Source organism: Ixodes scapularis, unplaced genomic scaffold (assembly GCF_016920785.2).
Source record: "Ixodes scapularis isolate PalLabHiFi unplaced genomic scaffold, ASM1692078v2 PGA_scaffold2__306_contigs__length_199485367, whole genome shotgun sequence".
NCBI lineage: Eukaryota > Metazoa > Arthropoda > Arachnida > Ixodida > Ixodidae > Ixodes > Ixodes scapularis.
The window spans coordinates 51286151-51304081 of record NW_024609857.1 but is presented as its reverse complement, the minus strand read 5'-3'; the positions used below and the strand labels follow the sequence as shown (position 1 = coordinate 51304081).

The 17931-nt window shown below is 46.0% G+C and overlaps 1 protein-coding gene across 1 annotated transcript in view; it reads left to right on the top strand.

Moving 5' to 3' along the window:
- Nucleotides 1-17931, top strand: part of LOC8023908 (dystrophin) — a 502903-nt gene that overhangs the window by 283296 nt on the left and 201676 nt on the right. The window contains 1 exon segment of the mRNA XM_040499676.2: nt 12695-12809. Coding sequence (XP_040355610.2) covers nt 12695-12809 — 115 coding nt within the window.

Here is a 17931-nt window from a genome sequence, read left to right as displayed (position 1 = left end):
AGTATTTAAGGTAGGCACGAGTCTGGTTGAGGGTGCTATCTGTCATCTCCCCGCCTACGCTTTAATTTATCTGAATCTTTTTTTTTTTTTTTTTTTTTTTTTTTTACAATAAGTTAATAAGGCCTTGGCGTTCTGACATCATTGCGACCCCTGTGCAAGGAGCAGACGAACTTGCGTTCCGCATAGGTTCCTTAGGACCCACGTATGCGCGCTGTAAGGAGGGAAGAACGGCACATAATAACTATCGCTTCACAAGTCTCCCCTTGTCACTGTGTTTTGAGCGTCGTGCTTAAGCTTTTGGGCACCTTGGTTCAATTCTTTTTGGGGGACGTTCGGAATTTCGTTTTCTTCTCAATTACCGCTCTTCCGCGCCTGTGCGTGCTTTAGGTGTGACCACATTGACATGACAAACGTAAGGCACAGCTGATGGATGTGTCCAGTGTCCACACATCTACTTGTGGATACGCAACCTGCAGAATGAATGGACGGGTATGGCTGAAACGTTTCAATCGGGCGACATTTTGCGCCATCTATCCCTAGCACCTCGCCCCGACGCCCTGTGAAGTGACGGGTTAGCGGAAGAGGCAGGTTCAATGGCAGCTGCTATTTGTATTTCGACATTATTTTGTCATATTTTATGGATGTAACAACCGAGAATAGGTTTATAGTGCACAGAGCTGGCTGCAGGTGGCCCAAGATTCGTGAATTCAAAATGGCGACATACGTGGTGAAGGGTTTTTCCCGAGCGCATCCAAAAGTCTAGAAGCATGACTGGTTCGGAACACAAGAAACGAACTACAATATGTTTTTGCAAAAACGGTTTGTTAGGCAAGGCTTGATTTATATTTCACACAGGAGAGTGAGGGCTCTTTCACCACATCAACAGCACGACTAAACCATAATTTTCATCTGCATATTGATAGTCGATTGATTGAATGATTTGAGGAATCGAGTACTAGGAGTCCGAAAATCATATTGGATTCTTCAGTCAATTACTAATCGATTTGAATTCGAAATTCAATTATTCGCCCACCCGTACACAGAATAATACTAAGCCTTTAATATAAAAAAGAAGAAAAGTAGTATTGGAATGCAAGAAGCTTCTGCGTCCCCTCTTCTTTTCCTTGGTGTTTGCGCTTTTGAATTTTTATACAAGCTTCTGCGTTTTGTTTTTTTTCCTCAAAATTAAATTGACCGTTTTTCGTTTGCTCTACGGCTACATGAAAGAAAGGTCATTAAGTTGACCTCGCACTTTTTTTTTATTCATATTGATTTTCTTTTACGACGAATGAAAACACAATCTTTGAATAATGACATTCCGAGGTTATTATAATGTAAAAAGTCGTAAAGAAGATTAGTCATTCTCTTACCGAAATTTCCGCGGGTTGGTTGTCTCCCGTTGCTTCTTTCATGGCCTAGTATACATCGTTCTCTGAACTGCTCGTAAGGTGTTTGCCATCTGTAGATTCTCGGCTTGTCCTGTACAACCCCTCACGCCTTCGCAACTGTTCGCTTCTTCGCCGTGCTTGTGTGCCGAACTAACTTCTCCCGCGTTGCCACATCTGCTCCCTCTGCCGGTTTTCTGCCTACCCCGTATTTATTGCTCAAACTCATCCTTCTCTTTGGTGCGAAAAAGCCCCACGATAGAGGAGAAACCTCGTACAAGATCGTACCCGGGGATTCCGGCGTTACTTTTGTTCCGGCATCTTTGATGTTCTTGCTGGGTTTGGTTCTCTTTGTGTCGGCGCCCAGCGCCGTGCTGCCTTATGCCCTCATTTTCCTCCCTGCTGACTTCGTGATGTCTGTTCCACCCACGCTTGCGCCAAAGACAAAACAGAGGGGCGCCATTTTTCTGCTTTCTTCCTTGTCTTTCTCTTCTCTTTTTTACTCTCTCTATCTCTCTCCACTTTTGTCGTACACGGTTCTTTCCTTCTGTTATTTTCTCATTCAGTCTTTTCTGCTTCCTCTATCTCTATCGTACTATACATTCGTTTTCGCCTAATACAGTCGTGTCTCCTTAATACGGACCCAGTTAATATGAACACCCGCTCTATAGACAACATGTTCGGAGAGGAACGGAATAAATACATGCAGTTTTCTTCCCGTTATTATAGACACTTTTTTTATGTAAGGGGGGGGGGGGGAGGGGGGGACGTGGGTGTCCATAGTAGCGAAGCATCCCTGTATCACGTCGACTCAACTCACCGTTGGGCTATTTTACCCTCACCTTCTCTTCGTCTTTGGTTACTAGCTGAGCGGCTGCTGTAGAACCCGAAAGTTCTTCCGTCCTTTGCTCGCATTATGTTGCTCTCTCTCTCTCTCTTGTACCGTACATTCGTCTCCGCTAATATCACTAAGAGTAGACTCCGCTAGTTATAATCAACGCTGCCCTTCGCGTACCCCGCTTCGGCCTACTAGAAACTCGATCCTGCATTTGGAACTACCGAACTTCTCCGTCGGGGTGTCGCTGGCCTCCGCATTTTGTATACCCGGGGTGCTCTTCCCGTTATCGGCGTGCTTCACGCCACCGGTGCCGCGTCCTAGCCGAAGGACCACAATGCAGACCGGAAAATTATTCAGGGAGACTGAACAATTCTCCGCTGCAATTTTCTCTTTCCCACCGCGTTTTCCCATTTAGGCTGTTTGTCATGCGTACTCCTTTATGTATTCGTAAAGAGCTGTTTTTTTTTTCTTTGCGTGTTGTTTTATGGTTTTGCTTAGGAGCGTCTTCTTTGTCTCTCTGTTCCGGTTTGGGGAGAGAGGGGGGGGGGGGGCGTTTGTGCTTAGTGGCGATTGATGTTCTCTTGCCGGATACCGGGACCGACGTTCGTTGATAGCGTTCTTGCGAGCTCTGACTTGGCTGTTGGGATTGCCCCCCCCCCCCCCACCCCCCCCCCCCTTCCCCCTTTCCATCTTGATGGTTGACAGAAACCGTAACGAATTTATCGCAGTTTCTTGCGAAGTGACCAACATGCGCGAGTGGATGATCGTCCGCGGTCCTCTAAGAGGAACCTCGCTTCGGATCAGCAGTCAACGTTTCGAGACATGGCTTAGTTTCTCGGCGAAACGTCGGCTGCTTCTCTTGTTGTTTCCCTTTCAAGTTCTTTATTTTAGCAGCCCCCAGTCGTTCGGTGACTGGTAGGGTCGTATGCGGCGACATGCATAGTCAGCAGACTGATGTAAAGGGGTCAGACGGGTGTAGACATTAGTGTCTCGAAACGCTGGTGAACACATCCGAGTTTGACTGTGATCGACTGCCTTGCGACGGTTTTCGACGAGAGGACACACTCGTCGTAAGGCCCGTAACTCGTAATTCCCGGAGCGTTTCCGATCTGCGGATATTTTCCGCACCATTGTTTCACCGGGGGCTCCATATAATTATTCGAGTGTTACAATTGACGATTTCGCGTAGTTAGGGACAATATTAGATTACGCAAATACTGGAAAATCTTCAGTTTCGTTACACGCAAGTTGGAAGGGTTCCAGGGCTACCCGACAGATGGCGCCAGTTTTTTTTTCTCTGTCGTAGTCTGTTTTCAATAACACAGTCGATCATACGCAAATGCGGATGTGTGAACCAGCGTTGACGCACATTTTGAACGCGACATGCTGAAACTATCCTTGCAACTACTATCACTTTACTTGGGGGGGGGGGGGGGGGAGGGGGGGAGGGGACAGGGGAGAGGGTAGGGGGAGGGGGGGAGAAAAGAAAAGAAAATAAGTAATACGAGTTGGAAAGTTGACTAGCTGGCAGGCACAACTTTTTGTCTTGTCCATAAACCGAAGTTTAATGGAAGCCTTCGAGCTTTAACCGCCCAATTGTCGCGAAATAATAGAGCAGGGTTTACCATATTTTTACCCGTCAATCTCCTGAACCACTAATACGTTATTTGCGGTCGTGTTTACATGACGTATCTATCTCCGCCTTTTTTTTTTATTTAATCCGTTACGAATTAAAGCGAGCTATTATTAAAACCACAGCCGTGAATATGGCTGTGGATTAATATTTGTGTATTTCGCCAGTTTTTTTAACTTTCTACATAGTAATTTATCTGTCTGTAGTTGCCAACATTTTTAGCGCTACACTACCTCGTAACTATCACTGGACTCGGGATGGTTATTGAAAGAACCGACAGTAACTACAATCCGAAAACAGTCCAGGTCATGGTCGTTTGATGCGGCATTAAACATAAAAATAAATTCTATCGTATAGTGTACGTTTAAACTTTTGTGAAGATATCCATAAAGGGTTAATGACGACCATTAGGCTGCGCATGCCGTTATATTTGTTTTCTCGTAAAAAAGGAAAAGTGGGGCCTCAATGGGTATTCTTTTGGGGGGAGAGATGGAAATAACAGAAATGCCTGTGTTCTTGAATTTAAAAACAAAACAAAAATTAAGGATAAATGGCAAAGAAGATGGGATGCGTCAATGCATTTCTACTTTCTTGCTCGCGTTTCTGTCGGGTGAATGGTCGCGGCTCAGAGGCAACCCCGGACAATTATGCAGATTGCCCCAGAAACGGCGAGTTACGCAAAGTTTCGCGGCATTCTTTTTTTTCCCTTCTCTTCGCTGTTTTTGTCCCTATCTGTATTGTGTCGCGCAGCCTGCATTATCCTTCCCACCAACTACAAAGCCCAGAATGTTTTTTTCCTTCTCGCGCTGTTCGTTCTCGGCATCTATCCATTGGCTCGGGAATTGCGGTCTTGCAAGTTTAAGATATGTCATATCCTCAATCAATAAGTACTCCTACATGTCCGTTGCACCCCCCCCCCCCCCCCCCCCCCCGCCCCTTTTCCGCCGAAGAAAAAGAAAGAATTACAGTGTTTATTTTTCTTACCGCAGTAATACACTATGCATTGCTGAACCATCAAATAAAAGATTAAGAAGCGCGAACTGAACAGGACGAAAAAAGACGCACGTACGACGCGGACAGGCGCCGCGTCGTACGTGTGTCTTTTTTCGTCCTGTTCAGTTCGCGACTTTCAACCTTTTGATCGATATCTACCAACTGGCCCCAACCAAAGTCTTATTGCTGAACGATCAGTCTTTGGCAAAATATAGCACTAGTAGTGGTCCGGGCTAGATACCAAAGTTTCGGAGCTAATTAAAAAGTTACGAGCAGTTTAATTTTTTTTTTTTTTAATTTTTGTTGGAAATTGTGCGGTCGACGGAGCCCGCGCATTCGTGTAAATGAATGTCGTCAGCTACTAGGAACGGGGCCAATTTTCCCATTGAAAGTTTCCGAAGCTCACATCTAACTTTCAAGTAAGATAACGCAGACCGAGCGTCTGCCGTTTCGCAGTCTATTTTTGCAGCAAATGAAAAACACCTTTTCCGTCGGGACAGTGTCGATACCAGTCGACTCAACGGTCAATACACGCAGTCTTCTCGCCATAAATCGATCAGTGTTCTCCGGTCGAGGGAGGCGAGGAAAGCTAGCAGCCAAGCAGGCGCGCGTGATTTTGTCTTTTCTCTGCTCCTTTCTCAACGCTATCGCTTCTGAAGGCATTGGTCTGCAGAGCCCTTAAGCTACTCTAGCTTTGACAGTGCTGTTTTGTAGTCTCCCTCAAGAGTAATCCCTGCAATCTCCTGTCGGCTCACCTTTCTAAAACTGGTTCGTCGGCCCGTGAACACTTAGTCGACTTATGCAGGAAGTCGCTTCAGTAGCGTTTACGTGAAATATGACCAATCGATACGCACCCCTCCGATAAGTCGAGTGACGATCCGAACCTTCGATAATGCACGCAAAGAGCAAATGCAGCACCGTTCGCATTATTTCCATCTGTATCCGTATTAAGTGGAATTTTTCTTTTTTTGGGTTGGTACGTATGCATTTTTTGCGGATGTCACGCACTTATACAGCTCCGTGCTAATAATGGCAGATGCACGGTAGCTCGTCTTTTTTTTTTTTTTATTGTGATATTCTTTTTTTTTATCGCCATTTCTGTGCCATAAAAAGCGGAGAAGTGTTGGGTTAAAAATCACCGCTCGCCTTTTCCTTAAATTCATTTAGTCGTTGTCTCTTATGGCTCCTGGGAAAATGAGGAGCCTCTCTTGCCATTGTATCTGTATGAAACAAGATAAGACAAACTAAACGTTCGTTGTTATATATATATATATATATATATATAAATATCTGTACAGAATTATTTAGTGGTCATCTCCGCGACAGGTTGTTCTCTATGTCCGCCAGTCTAGAATAAATTGTGGGAAAAGGTTGGCATTCTAGAATGAGTCATTGCAGTTGAAACTTCCGAGAGCGGTTTGGCCGCATTTCAGTACCCTGACCCGCGATTCATTCGGCTGGAATTTGGCCGGATTCCAAATAGCCCGGAATCCAGCACACTGAGTTGGCTTTCCCTCAGTAACATCGCTCGAGCGGAGAAGTGGCATTACGGGTGCGAACAACAAATGTAGTCTAACGCAGTTTTATTTTTCTGAGAGTCTCGTGCTCCTTTCCCTTCTTTTTGATTCCAATTGCTAGATGAATCTGTAAACGTTTTGCATGCACGGAGACGATTAGTGTTGGTGTACGATTAGCGCGCGCTTAGCTCACTGTTTTTTTTTTTTGTTTGTTTTTTTCAAGTCTGGAAGAGAAGACGACTGATTGTATATGCTGAATGCGCTTTCTCGGTTTCTTTGTTTTATGTCGTAATGATGGCATCTTATTCTTCAAAACAAAAGGTTTTACGAAAAAAAAAAACATGTTTAAAAAAAAAAAGAAAGAAAGAAAGAAAAAGTTTTATCTTTCGTTTTGATCGGGTTATCTTCTCTCACTTTTTTTTTATTTGAGCTGCAATAAATCAATTGACCGCGTGAATACGCCACCCCTCAGCCCAGGCGAAAAAGCGGTGGGCACGTTTCCTTGGATCGACGCTTTGGTCATCTTTATCTGCTTTCCATTTGTCGGGATTCACTTGGCTGGCTCCTTCTCCCTCTGTACTGCTGATGGAGAGCCCCGAGAATTTCTAATGGGCCACCTACGAATGTTGGGGAGGCCCACTAATTCCCCGTGGCTTTAACGAAGCGCATTAGCATTTCCTGATAAGCTTTTATTTGTTTATATATATATATTTTTTGTGGGGATGTGCACGGTTGCGTTGGAAATAAATATCTTAGAGTTGTGTTTAAGTTTAGATTTGCTCCTGGTGTTTTAATTGTGTATTTAAAAGTTTCTTTCTTTTTTTTCTCTTATTTTTACAGAAAGTCACGTTTTTTGTTTAGCTTGTTTTGTTATTTTTAGCGCAGCTTAGCTTATGAAAATGAAGCAGTCCGGCCCTAATTTACTCGTTTTAGCTTTACACGTTTTAGTTCACCGCATAATGAAAACGCGTATGAACAAACGCTCTTTCTAACTGCAATGTTTGTTTTCCCCCTCTCTGTTTTTCTCTCTTTCTTGTCGTGTTCTTTTTTTTTTTTTTACTTTTATTGTTAAAGAGCGAACGTGGCGTTAATAGGGAACCGAACTTTAGTTCTCTTTTTACTCTATCTACCTCGACCGCGATGTCGTAAAAGAAGTTGAATAAAATATGTGTAGAGTTCTACATTTGAAGCAAACTAACAGGAATCAAAACTTCCGGCTGTGCGCGGAACCAATTTTAGACCTTCGCATTGTTCGGCGGGTTTGACCGAATAGGATGTTGGTGTTCTCAGGGCAACCCGCCTAATCGCACTTTCCACACACCAGTACTTTTAGTATGTCTAGTTTCGGAAGTGCTTCACACTGCTCGTTTGGGGTCACGTGGTTTATGGACCGAGTTTGCAATACAAGCTGCGAGGCGGTAATGAAATCATTGGTTGTCTGTAAGTGTCCGTCTCGTTCTTACTCTCAACCACAGCCTCCTATATACTGACAAAGCCTGGCAGATCGCCGCGAGAAGGGGCCGCCGAAATGGAAAAGGCAGAGTGGCAGACCACGGATGAGAGCAGAACCACGTGACTGGCGCCCCGCTGCGGCGAGACGCCGAAACACTTTTCACGAGCGAACAAGTGTGTTTCGGGTGCTCGCCGCTGCAAAAGCTGTGCGCTGACGTCCAGGTTCCCCAAGAAATGGCTTTTTGATGCTCTGTGCTACCAGATCCTCGCGCTCCGAATTTGCGACCGAGCATTCTATGACTCCGTCGTCGAACTGCCAGGCTTTATGAGTATAGAGGAGGCTATGTCTTCACCCATCACCCGGGCGAAATAAATGCCGAGTCGCCGCGCCACGGGCGCATTTAGGGTGTCTCGTATTGCGCTTCTTCCGAACGCGTTCTACATAGCAGTAGGTCAAGATGGCAGCCCGTTGATGGCGGTTATTGGAATGGTCTACAGTCGCAGGAAAGTGCCGATAGAGGCGAAGAGACATACTGAAGGGCTGGCTATGTTATGCGAGTATGTATTTGTCTGCGAGAGAGAGAGAGAGAGAGAGAGAGGGAGAAAGGAAAAAGGAAAAAAGGTACCCACGCAACAGCCGTTTTCTTTTTTTGCTCTTTATGTTTTTTTTTGTTCTTTTTTTTTTGAGGGGGGGGGGGGGGAGAGTCCCTTTCTGCGCGATAAATTTAGTAATACCAATACGCCGTATAACCGTAGACAGTCGCTCGTGCGTTTTTACTTTGTTTTTGTTATAATTTCCGGCCGTTGTGTCGAGATACTTTTCATAACCGGAGCCCTCTCAGGGTGTCGCGTTATTTGTTTTATTATTATTAATATTGTTACTTTTTTAACTCTGCACTGGGGCCGTTTTTGTTTTCCGGCGGCAATAATTAACGCGTTGTGTCTCGCCGCTCAAGGGCCCTCGATTCTTGTTTTTGTTCCCGCTGCCGCACACAGCGGTCGTGTTCGCCGACGTCGCGAAGCCCGGCCTTTGAAGGAGGTGGAGGGAAGCCCCGGCAGCGTACGCATCTGATGCGATTCCGGCTTAATTATATTCCTTTGAGGACTCTCCATCACTAGGTGCGGCCTCAGTGTTATAACCTTTGAGCACCGCCTGATGCAACTTATTGTCCTAATCGTTGTATTTGTGTGTGTGTGTTTTTTTTTTTTAGTGAGTAAACGTTATTAGAAACGCGCTTAGGTTGCAAAGGCGCGCGAAATCGAGAGATCGGGTAATATGCAAACCCTAGTTGTTGTTAAACGCTTCGCTTACTTTATGGAGTATTTGCTAACCAAGATGCGATAATCCGAGTTTTATAAGTACTTAAAATTAATAGCGTTGTGCTTATGAACTACCTGTACGGATAGAAAGGTAGTTATAAAAAGATATACGGCTTAGCGTTGATTACGTGTCCTGCACGCAGAGTTGAGGACTGTAGTACGTTTGGTATTCTTATTTGGTAAACCGCCGTTTTCGATGCGAAGCAAATGGACATTTCATAACGAAATGAAACAAAATTGTTTTTCGGAGCAGCACAGAGCCTGATTTAACTTTAACTCGCAAACTTAACCTAACAGAACCTAAGAGGAGCAGGCGTTTCGCAGTCTGTTAGCCAAACGACAGCTCCGCCGAAGGAAACTCCAGAAGGTTCTTTCTTTATAGGGGGTCTCGCTTGTACCAGCTCCGCCTGTAACTTCCTGAGTTCTTTGGTCTAACCTGACCCTCATACTGACGGCGTCGAATCCCGACCGAGCTGCCTGCATCTGACGGAGACTTATCGCGGGGAAGGCGCTGTGTAACCGATGTTTCTGATTCACGTCAAGAGATCCCCAGCTGCTTCAAGTTAATCGTCAATCCTTCGCTGTGGTGTGCCAAGGAAGTGCATATTGTTGCAAACAGCATTGTTCAGAAAAACTAACGATGCGATGTTACTCTCATAAAATATCTCAGGACGTCGAGGTGCTGCTGACCAAAATTAATTTCCCAACCCGTAATTAAAAATAAATAAATAAAATAAAATACCGATCTATAGTCCGTTGCAATTCAAGAAGGTAGGGTGAGGGAAAGGAAGGCCTGGAAGGAGGAAGCAGGCGGAACGCTGAGAGAGGGGAGGTTTCCAACTCTCTTCCTTAGCCTTCCGTCTGCTTTCTCCTCCCCGGCCCTTTTTACCCTTTCCCTACCTTCTTGAGTTGCAACGAACTGTAGTTAATTTTCTTTTATTTATTTTTCTTCATAAGGACTCAATTAAAGGAGCTACGCAACAATTTTTGTACTCTGCGCAAATACCGCTTAAAACAGATCCCTAACGTTAATGACCTATGAAACACGCGTTCGTTTTTCACCCCACGCAATAGAAGTCCCAGAAAAAAATTAAAGAAAAACGAGCAGCGTTCACCCCCTCAACTCGCAGCCAGAACAAGCGGCCACGTGATCTGGAGCCGATTATATGCCGCCAGTGTTGATCATAGCCACGCGCTGGGGTTGGCAAAGCGCAGGACACGCGCTGAGTTCCAGACATTGTTATGGCTCGGCTGTTGTCGTCGTTGCAGCGATTGGACACGGGTCACAACCCGAATGCTTCTCGAGCTAGCAATTGTCACGAGCCCAAGTCGAGTGCCCACGCAATGCTCGGGTCCAATCTATGAACCGCATTCAAATATCGTCACTTGGGTGTACTGCGATCCCCGAGTTGCGTCATCAAATTTTGCAAAGGAGAGATTGAATGAAAATGATCGCTTTTGTCCTTGAAATTACACCGCAACAAAGGAGTTTCTTGGCCAATGGCGTTGCGTGTGTGTATCCTTGAGTCCCACTAGTGCCAGTAAGCTCGTGTAGAGAGAAAAACATTCCAATTGAATATCGTTGCACAGCTCCTTTAAGGCATTTCATAAAAGCGGCATAACGCAAGGAACATCATCAAATGCACATGTTAAGAGTATTGAACGCACACAAAAATACGAAAAAAAAAAGCTGGAAGTTATACGTGTGACTAACATAAATAAAAATAACATTAAGAAAAATGAGCTTGGAAGGTGTCTTGGATGCGAAGGGACCGTCTTCCTTCTACACGTCCTATTCAGTTGCGAAGCTTGAGGCTGTCAGAACAGGTGACACTCGTGTTGACACATCGCTTGTTTGGCGAATTAAATTTGAGAACTATGTACGTAATTTAGCTTGGTTCTAAGTTATTTAAAAACGTGTAAATTACAATCACAATTATATATATTTTTTTTTTACACTTCACGCACATCATTCAAGCCACAGTTTGTCCGCTGCAGACACGATGACAGCATTCCCTGAGGACCCGCCTGAAGTATGTTCGAAGTTTGTTTGCTTCATACCTGCTTGTCTGCAGACAGTTTTCGTATGAGCAACGTGATACGAGGAAGGCCTCAGCCAGTGTCTTAAGACTGTCTTTGGCACGCCAGTGGGACCGCGGCTTAAAGCGGGCGTAGCTCATTTCTCGACTGTGGGCCTTCCTGTCGCGTAGCCTTTACTCGCTGTCCCCGGCGCCACTCGGAAAGCGAGGGCCCCCAAGAGCTGTGGTCGTAAGACGCGCATTTTTGGCCGAGTTCCGGAAGTTGCTCGACCGTTATATACGACGTGGGAAGGCGGCTCCTTTGCCCGAGCGCGAAGGGGGGCAGTTCGTAAGAGCCGTCCGTCAGCTTTGCCCCACGCAGCCGCCGTTGGATCGCCAAGGCGATCCTGAATTCTTGTGCCCCCTAAATTGCAAGCTCGGACGCGCCCTGGCCCTATACTTGCCCGGGGAAACGCGAGCGTTTTAATTAAAACTGCAGAGCCGGCTCCAGCGGTGTGAGTGACTGCCCGCTTGCCTCCTTCCGTCGAGGTTCGGGAGAGCTATGTGTGCGCTCGTGCGTGGTTGGAGGATGATTTCTCGTCCGCTTCGGTGGCCCATTCTTTGCATTGCTGTGTGTACGGGAGGGAAGTCGGGGTGGTTTTGTTATACGATTGCGCTGGTGATTCGCGTTAGTTTGCGGGGCGGCGGTTGTTGGAGCTCGTTCGCCGTGTTTCCGTTCTCGCTCCAAAACTCAAGCCAGTACAGAAACCGGCATTTTGTAAAGCGTTTTCTTTGCGAAAATGGCGGATCTGAGCTTGCACAATCGCGGCCATCACAACTTGAAAAAAAGAAAAAAAAAGTTGATTTACTTATTGGAATTGCCGGCACGACAGTGCTGGAGCGCCATTGGGTGAACGCGATATGTGTGAGTGACAAAGTACAAACGCTCCCGCCAACTACGATCCACTGCATGTTCGTCAAGAAAATAAGTGTTGTTTTTGTGCACGGTCTTTTCTGCGCGTTTTCCAAACACCTTCTCAAGAATATCGAGTAAAAATTGTAGATTGCTTTCTTTCAATTTAGTTTTTTACTTTTGTTTTTACGATGTTGTACTTCGTGTGCCAAAAACACAAATTTCGAATATGTGCCACACAATTTTCTGACACACAAATGCTAAAATATACAGAATAAAATTTAGCTCGTTAAAGCTTTATATTAGAGTGATGTGCCCCTAAAATAAGTTCGAACACTTTTTGTTCCTCGGTGAGGTGACGCGAGAACAAATTACACACTTTTTTCAGTCTTCATCTCCGCGCACCGAATCGTTAGCGACGCCTTGACCTACAGCTTTTTTTTTTTTTTTTCCTATAAACGCTATCATCGGCCTGTGTCTGCAAATAAAAATATATTTATTTTTGTTTTACCATTCTAGCGATGGTGATGACGGTGGTAAGGACGATGTATCGCCGTGCACGTGTGGCTGGCTGGGGTTTTCTTCGTCCACAATGTGCTGAGGATCCGTATTCCGACTCTTTCAGAAATACCTGCTAGAGCATGAGCACAAGAGCGTCTCCCTGAAGAAACTGCAGACAGCCGTGGACTACCAGACGGCCAAGTCCCAGGACATGGCGGAGAAGGACCTGCGCACCAGGGGTGAGTCGGCTGCCCTTCCCCTCTCGCCGCCTTGCGCTTCGCTTTCCGCACCTGACACGCTCTGTCAACACCTCCGTGGTAACCAGGCCACCTTGTGCAGCGTTTTTTCTGCGTCACCTGTGGGAGGTCCAGCAAATGTGGTACAGAGAAAGGACACGAGTGCTTCGTCAGCATTCGGCTGGGACTTGTTCGAAGCACTTCAGGAAGTGCTAGTGGCTCTGTACTTCGACGTGCTTTGAGTAGATCAGCTGCGACCGCCCATCGCGAAAACATTTTAAAGGTGTCGTGAGGTCGATTTCTATCAACGGACCCGTAGGGATAAGTTTTTAGAAGTAATCGAATTACCGTTGTCGTTACAGTTACTTGCACTAAAATGTAATTAAGTTATAGAAAGAAAAAAAGAAAAGTAATCTAGTTAACAGTTAGAGCTAGTTACAATGGAATAACAAAACAGCGCTTCGGGTCTTTGAGGTGTGTTTGGATTGTTTGCGAGCGGTTCAGTTCCGAGTATATATTTACACAGTCCTGTTATATTTCGGTGACACTTCATGTAGCAATGATGTTGACACCAAGTGGAAACTAAGTCAGCGTCGACTTGTTTAGTTGTCTACATGTATGTTTATGAGTAATTGTAACTGAACGCTAAGTAACAAGCTCCTCCGGAAATAAACCTCAGGCGTACTTAAAATTTCTCATATTTCGTTTAACTTTAGAAGTATTTGGTTACTGTAGTTTTAGCCTATTACATTAATTTAAATACTTATATATATATATATATATATTTTTTTTTTCAATTGTGGTCATTTTGTTATGTCTCCCACCAAAATGTCAGGTTCGTTGCGAGTTTTTCTTTCCTCGTGAAAGCAACCTGACATGATACCTTTCGCGAAAATGATTTTAAGGGTACGTTGAAGTTTGTTTCACTGACTCTTGTTTACGTGTTACTTCACATTGAGCAAGTATACCGGCGTACGCTAGTAGAATTTCTTTAGGGACATCTAGCAAATCGTTACCGTGTTCCGCGTACCGCACTACTGGAGACTTTTAAGCATGCTTTTAAGCACGCGCCCGGGGTGGTACCGTGACCACGGGGCGCGCGCTTAAAAGCATTCTTCAAGGGCACCAGTGGTGCGATGCGCGGAACACGGTAACGGTTTGCTAAATGCCCCCTTCGTCGTCATCACGCTACTTTGAAAACGTTAGTAAATGATCATTTTGTAGCGGTGGCGGCGTCACCAAGCCACGATTTCCGTAACTGGCATCTTTCTCTGCGCCGTCTTTGAAGTTATGAAGACGGAGTCCCAATTACTCGTAAATTTTGCTTTAGCGTGACCAAGATTGGCTTACTCAGTTCGAGGACTCAGTGGTGGAACTGAGTGGTGAAAACACATTCGTTAAACGATTCATTTAAAACTGACTGCTGTCGCATTAATGTGACATTGAAGTTTTCGGGTTTGCTGTTCGCGATGGTATGCTTCTGAGCCACCCGTCTGAGACCAGCATCGCGGCATCGGAAGCAATTGAAGTAAATACGGTATCGGTTTTGACACAGACAAAACGTAAAGAAGAAATTGGTAGTTCGGGCTTAATTTTGTTGAATGCATAACCTCGAGCCTGTTACTTTGAGAAGTGCTTTTGACTCGCGTATATTCAAGGCGGTGACACGTCTGTTGCTGGGGTCCTTACACAACGCTCTCATAGGTGTCGTCACAGGCGAGTGATCGTTGTAGTTGAGTAGAATGACTCGGCAAGTTAGGAAGAGAGCAGTGTAGTCGATTTAGGTATTTTGGTCTTCGAAAGCACCATTTTAGCAGAGGGACTCGTTTGAAAGTTTTTGGAATTATAGTGACCCAATTTTCCTGTTCTTCCCGCAGTTGTGAAGCATGTTAATTACCTTATTTTCTATAAACTTTGTCAGTATCTCTCGAAACCTTCAAGGGGAGAGTAGGGTCGCCCCTTTTTTCCTGGCCGGGCAGAGAGCCCCTAACGCGCGTGCGAAGCGCATCACTCTCGACGAATGACGTGAGTTAGTGTACGAAAAGGTTCTTACCATTAATCTCACTCGGCTGTCGCACATTTCATTGCCCTAATGGAGTACGCCGTTTCATGCGCGCTGATTGCCGAGCGATTTATCAAAATAACGAACTTGCCCCGTTGCTCCGTGGCGCACTTCGAAACGTTCGTAAAATGGATTCGATAAAAACGGGCACCCGTTATACATTAGACGCGTTCGATTTTTTGCAACGCGTTCCGCGCCACTGGAGAAAACGGGCATTCGTATGGGATGGATGGGCGGATACATGCATGCGGCTGAGCCCTCCTAACCGTGCGGTGGCTTTCTACTGTGTCTAGATTTCAGAGAGTTTCCAACTGCTCGATAAGAGTCACGTGATTTATGGGTCGTGTTTGCATTACAAGCTGCGAGGAGGAGGCGGAAGCGTCGATGGTCTACAAGCGTCTCCAGGCTTTACTCACTCATGCCCATGCGGCATGCCCATGACCATGCGCTCGCATGCGCATGGGCAACCAATTTGCGCGGGCTGTGTCCGTCACTAAATTGAAAGAACTCGCCGTGATTCGAGTTTTCCCTCTCTTGAATCTAGACTCCTCTCCGTGCGGCTTCCTAGAGAGCCTGTTGGCGACGTGCGCAACCAAAAGCGTCGTTGTGATCGGCCTTCCTCGATGTACCAGACGTTCACTGTGAGGTCTTGAGTAGGCTTATCTCTGCTCTCATCGATGGAAATAAGACCAATGTCAGAGGCTTCCACTGCGCTCTTTACCCGCCATCGAACTCGTCACTCGTCGCTAGTAATAATTTTGGTCGTGACGCCAGGGATAGGACTTCTAAGAGGGCGCCACCGAAACATCTCGTCGCCATATATTTACCCAAGTGCTTGATCGGAGTCGCGTGGTTTATGTGCCGCGTTTGCAATGCGAGCTGCGAGAAGGTAGCGTCTCCGCCTTTCCGTCCGCTTTCCTCCTCGCCGCGGGACAACGTAGCGCGTGCGCACTTGCGACCAATCTCCGCAGGAGGCATCCGCCATTAAATTGCATACGCTTCCCACGGTTTTGAGTTGGACCCTCTCTTGAATCCAGGCTCTCTGCGGCTTTCCTGTGACGTGGTTGCCACCTCGTGGCTTTCGAGGGAAATTACCCCCAGGGGTCATCGCGACGGGGTTTTTTTTTTTGCAACAAATTTGTCTTCTGCTTTTCTCTGCACGGACGGGGGAGGCGACTCTGGCCAAGAGTAGATAAGTCGCCGGAGATTATGCGTACTTGGGATGTTCAGAACGGAATGGCCGCAGAGTCAGATAGTTTGGACTCATCCTAAAATATGAGGTAGTGCGGGACAAAGGGATGGGATGGTGCGAATCCGTAATGGTCTGTGGAACGCTTCGTTCCTACTCAGCCAACTGTTCTGACAGGCGTAAAGTTCCGCCTAACCGTCCAACAAAATTTGTTTTTTTTTCTTCTGCATTCGTTGTTATTGTGAGCCTCATGAGGAGCCACGCTTTGCTCTAAGTATCGGACCGATCAGAGTACCATAATCTGGGATTTATTGCTTGCTTTTTCAGTTACAAAAAAAAGGGAGAGGAAAAAGGGTACAGGAACGATAAGATTGATGAATGCGCGGCTGGAGCCCTAGCAGGAAATTTCAAATGCCTTTCACTCTTCTAGTTTCGGAATAGTTCTTAGCGCGGAGGCGTTTTCTGGAACTTCACCATTCCCAGTTAATTATTTCATAGAGTGGCGAACGGTAAAACTCAGGTAGCACGTCAGAGAAACGCCTTTCTTCGCATAAACTTCGCCGTCCCAGGGGCCTAGCTTGAACCTAATCCGTTCTGCTTTTGCTTCAATGCGTTATAGTTAGTGCCAGTGTAGTTTTTTCTTGGAGTTTCTATGGTTTTTCTTTGACTCGCCACATGATTGCTAAAGTGCCAGTGTCGGGCCGAAGAGAACCAAAATTTCAATATAAACCGAAAAAAACAAAAAAAAAAAACAGCAGTGTATCTTAAACCTGGCACTTGTTTGGCAATTCAGGTCCAAAGTTACCACAACCGAACATCCAAACGCGAAGCTTGTATCTTCGGCGCTTGTTTGGTGATTTAGTCCCAAAGGTACCAGATGACATGCCAAACTTCCAGCAGCAGAGCCCAACCTTTTGTATTTGTTCAGCGCAAGATACCCAGACTCTGGCCAAATAAGGTAAAGGTTTGTTGTACCCTGGCTTCCTGTGGGCTTTTTAATCCCTTAAGCCGTTTCTAGTTATGAGGGATTTCTGACCCTCGACTGCTTAATTGTTGTCGTTAAAATTGCATTTGGTGCCAAGTCATGAGCGAGCCTGGTTCCTCCAAAACGGTTGAGTGCATGAACCAGCGAAAACAGACGAGTTATACTCTTCCTGAACGGTTTGGGGACGGCTCCGGGTGGACAAACTAGACTCGTCTAAATGGATTAAGGCTCTAAATTCCCAGCCAAAAACCAAATTTTGGCCCAGAGAACTGTGCTACCTGGGAAGCTACAACCTTGACGAACTAACCCTGGAGCGTTAAAGCAGGGCACGTGACAACGTATCGTCGACAGCGCTGCTCACGTGGAGAGCTATCACGTGCTTCGCTTTGTCGCTATAATTTGCTCCTGGGGGCCGCAACTTTTCACCCATAGTCAAGTTATGCTGTAACTTCACTGTTGCATTGCAGACTATTCTGTAGACAGTGGTCCTCAAATAAGGCTTTGGGGACTGGCCGTCCCACAAAACTAACTAGACCAAACCATGTGCACGGAATGAGTGAGGTTGATTATTCTTCGTTCCAGAGCTTCGAAGATGGTTTGCACGCTTTTAGTTTTCTCCATTTACCCTTTTGTCATTGTAATCGTCCAATAAGCCCCCTCCCCCTGTTCCCTCACCCCCGGGTAGATAGGGCCTCCTATCACTTCTGCCGATCCAGGAGGGGCCCCCATACATCAGTGGTTGAAAGCCACTGCTGTAGACTATGCAAGGTGTATCGACAACAGTAGAATGTATAACTTTGGTGTCCGGCGTTTGACACTCGATTTCGAACGCGTTCGAACAGCGGAGTGGGGACAAAGGCAGCCAGCTTTGCGTCTACCCACTAATCCT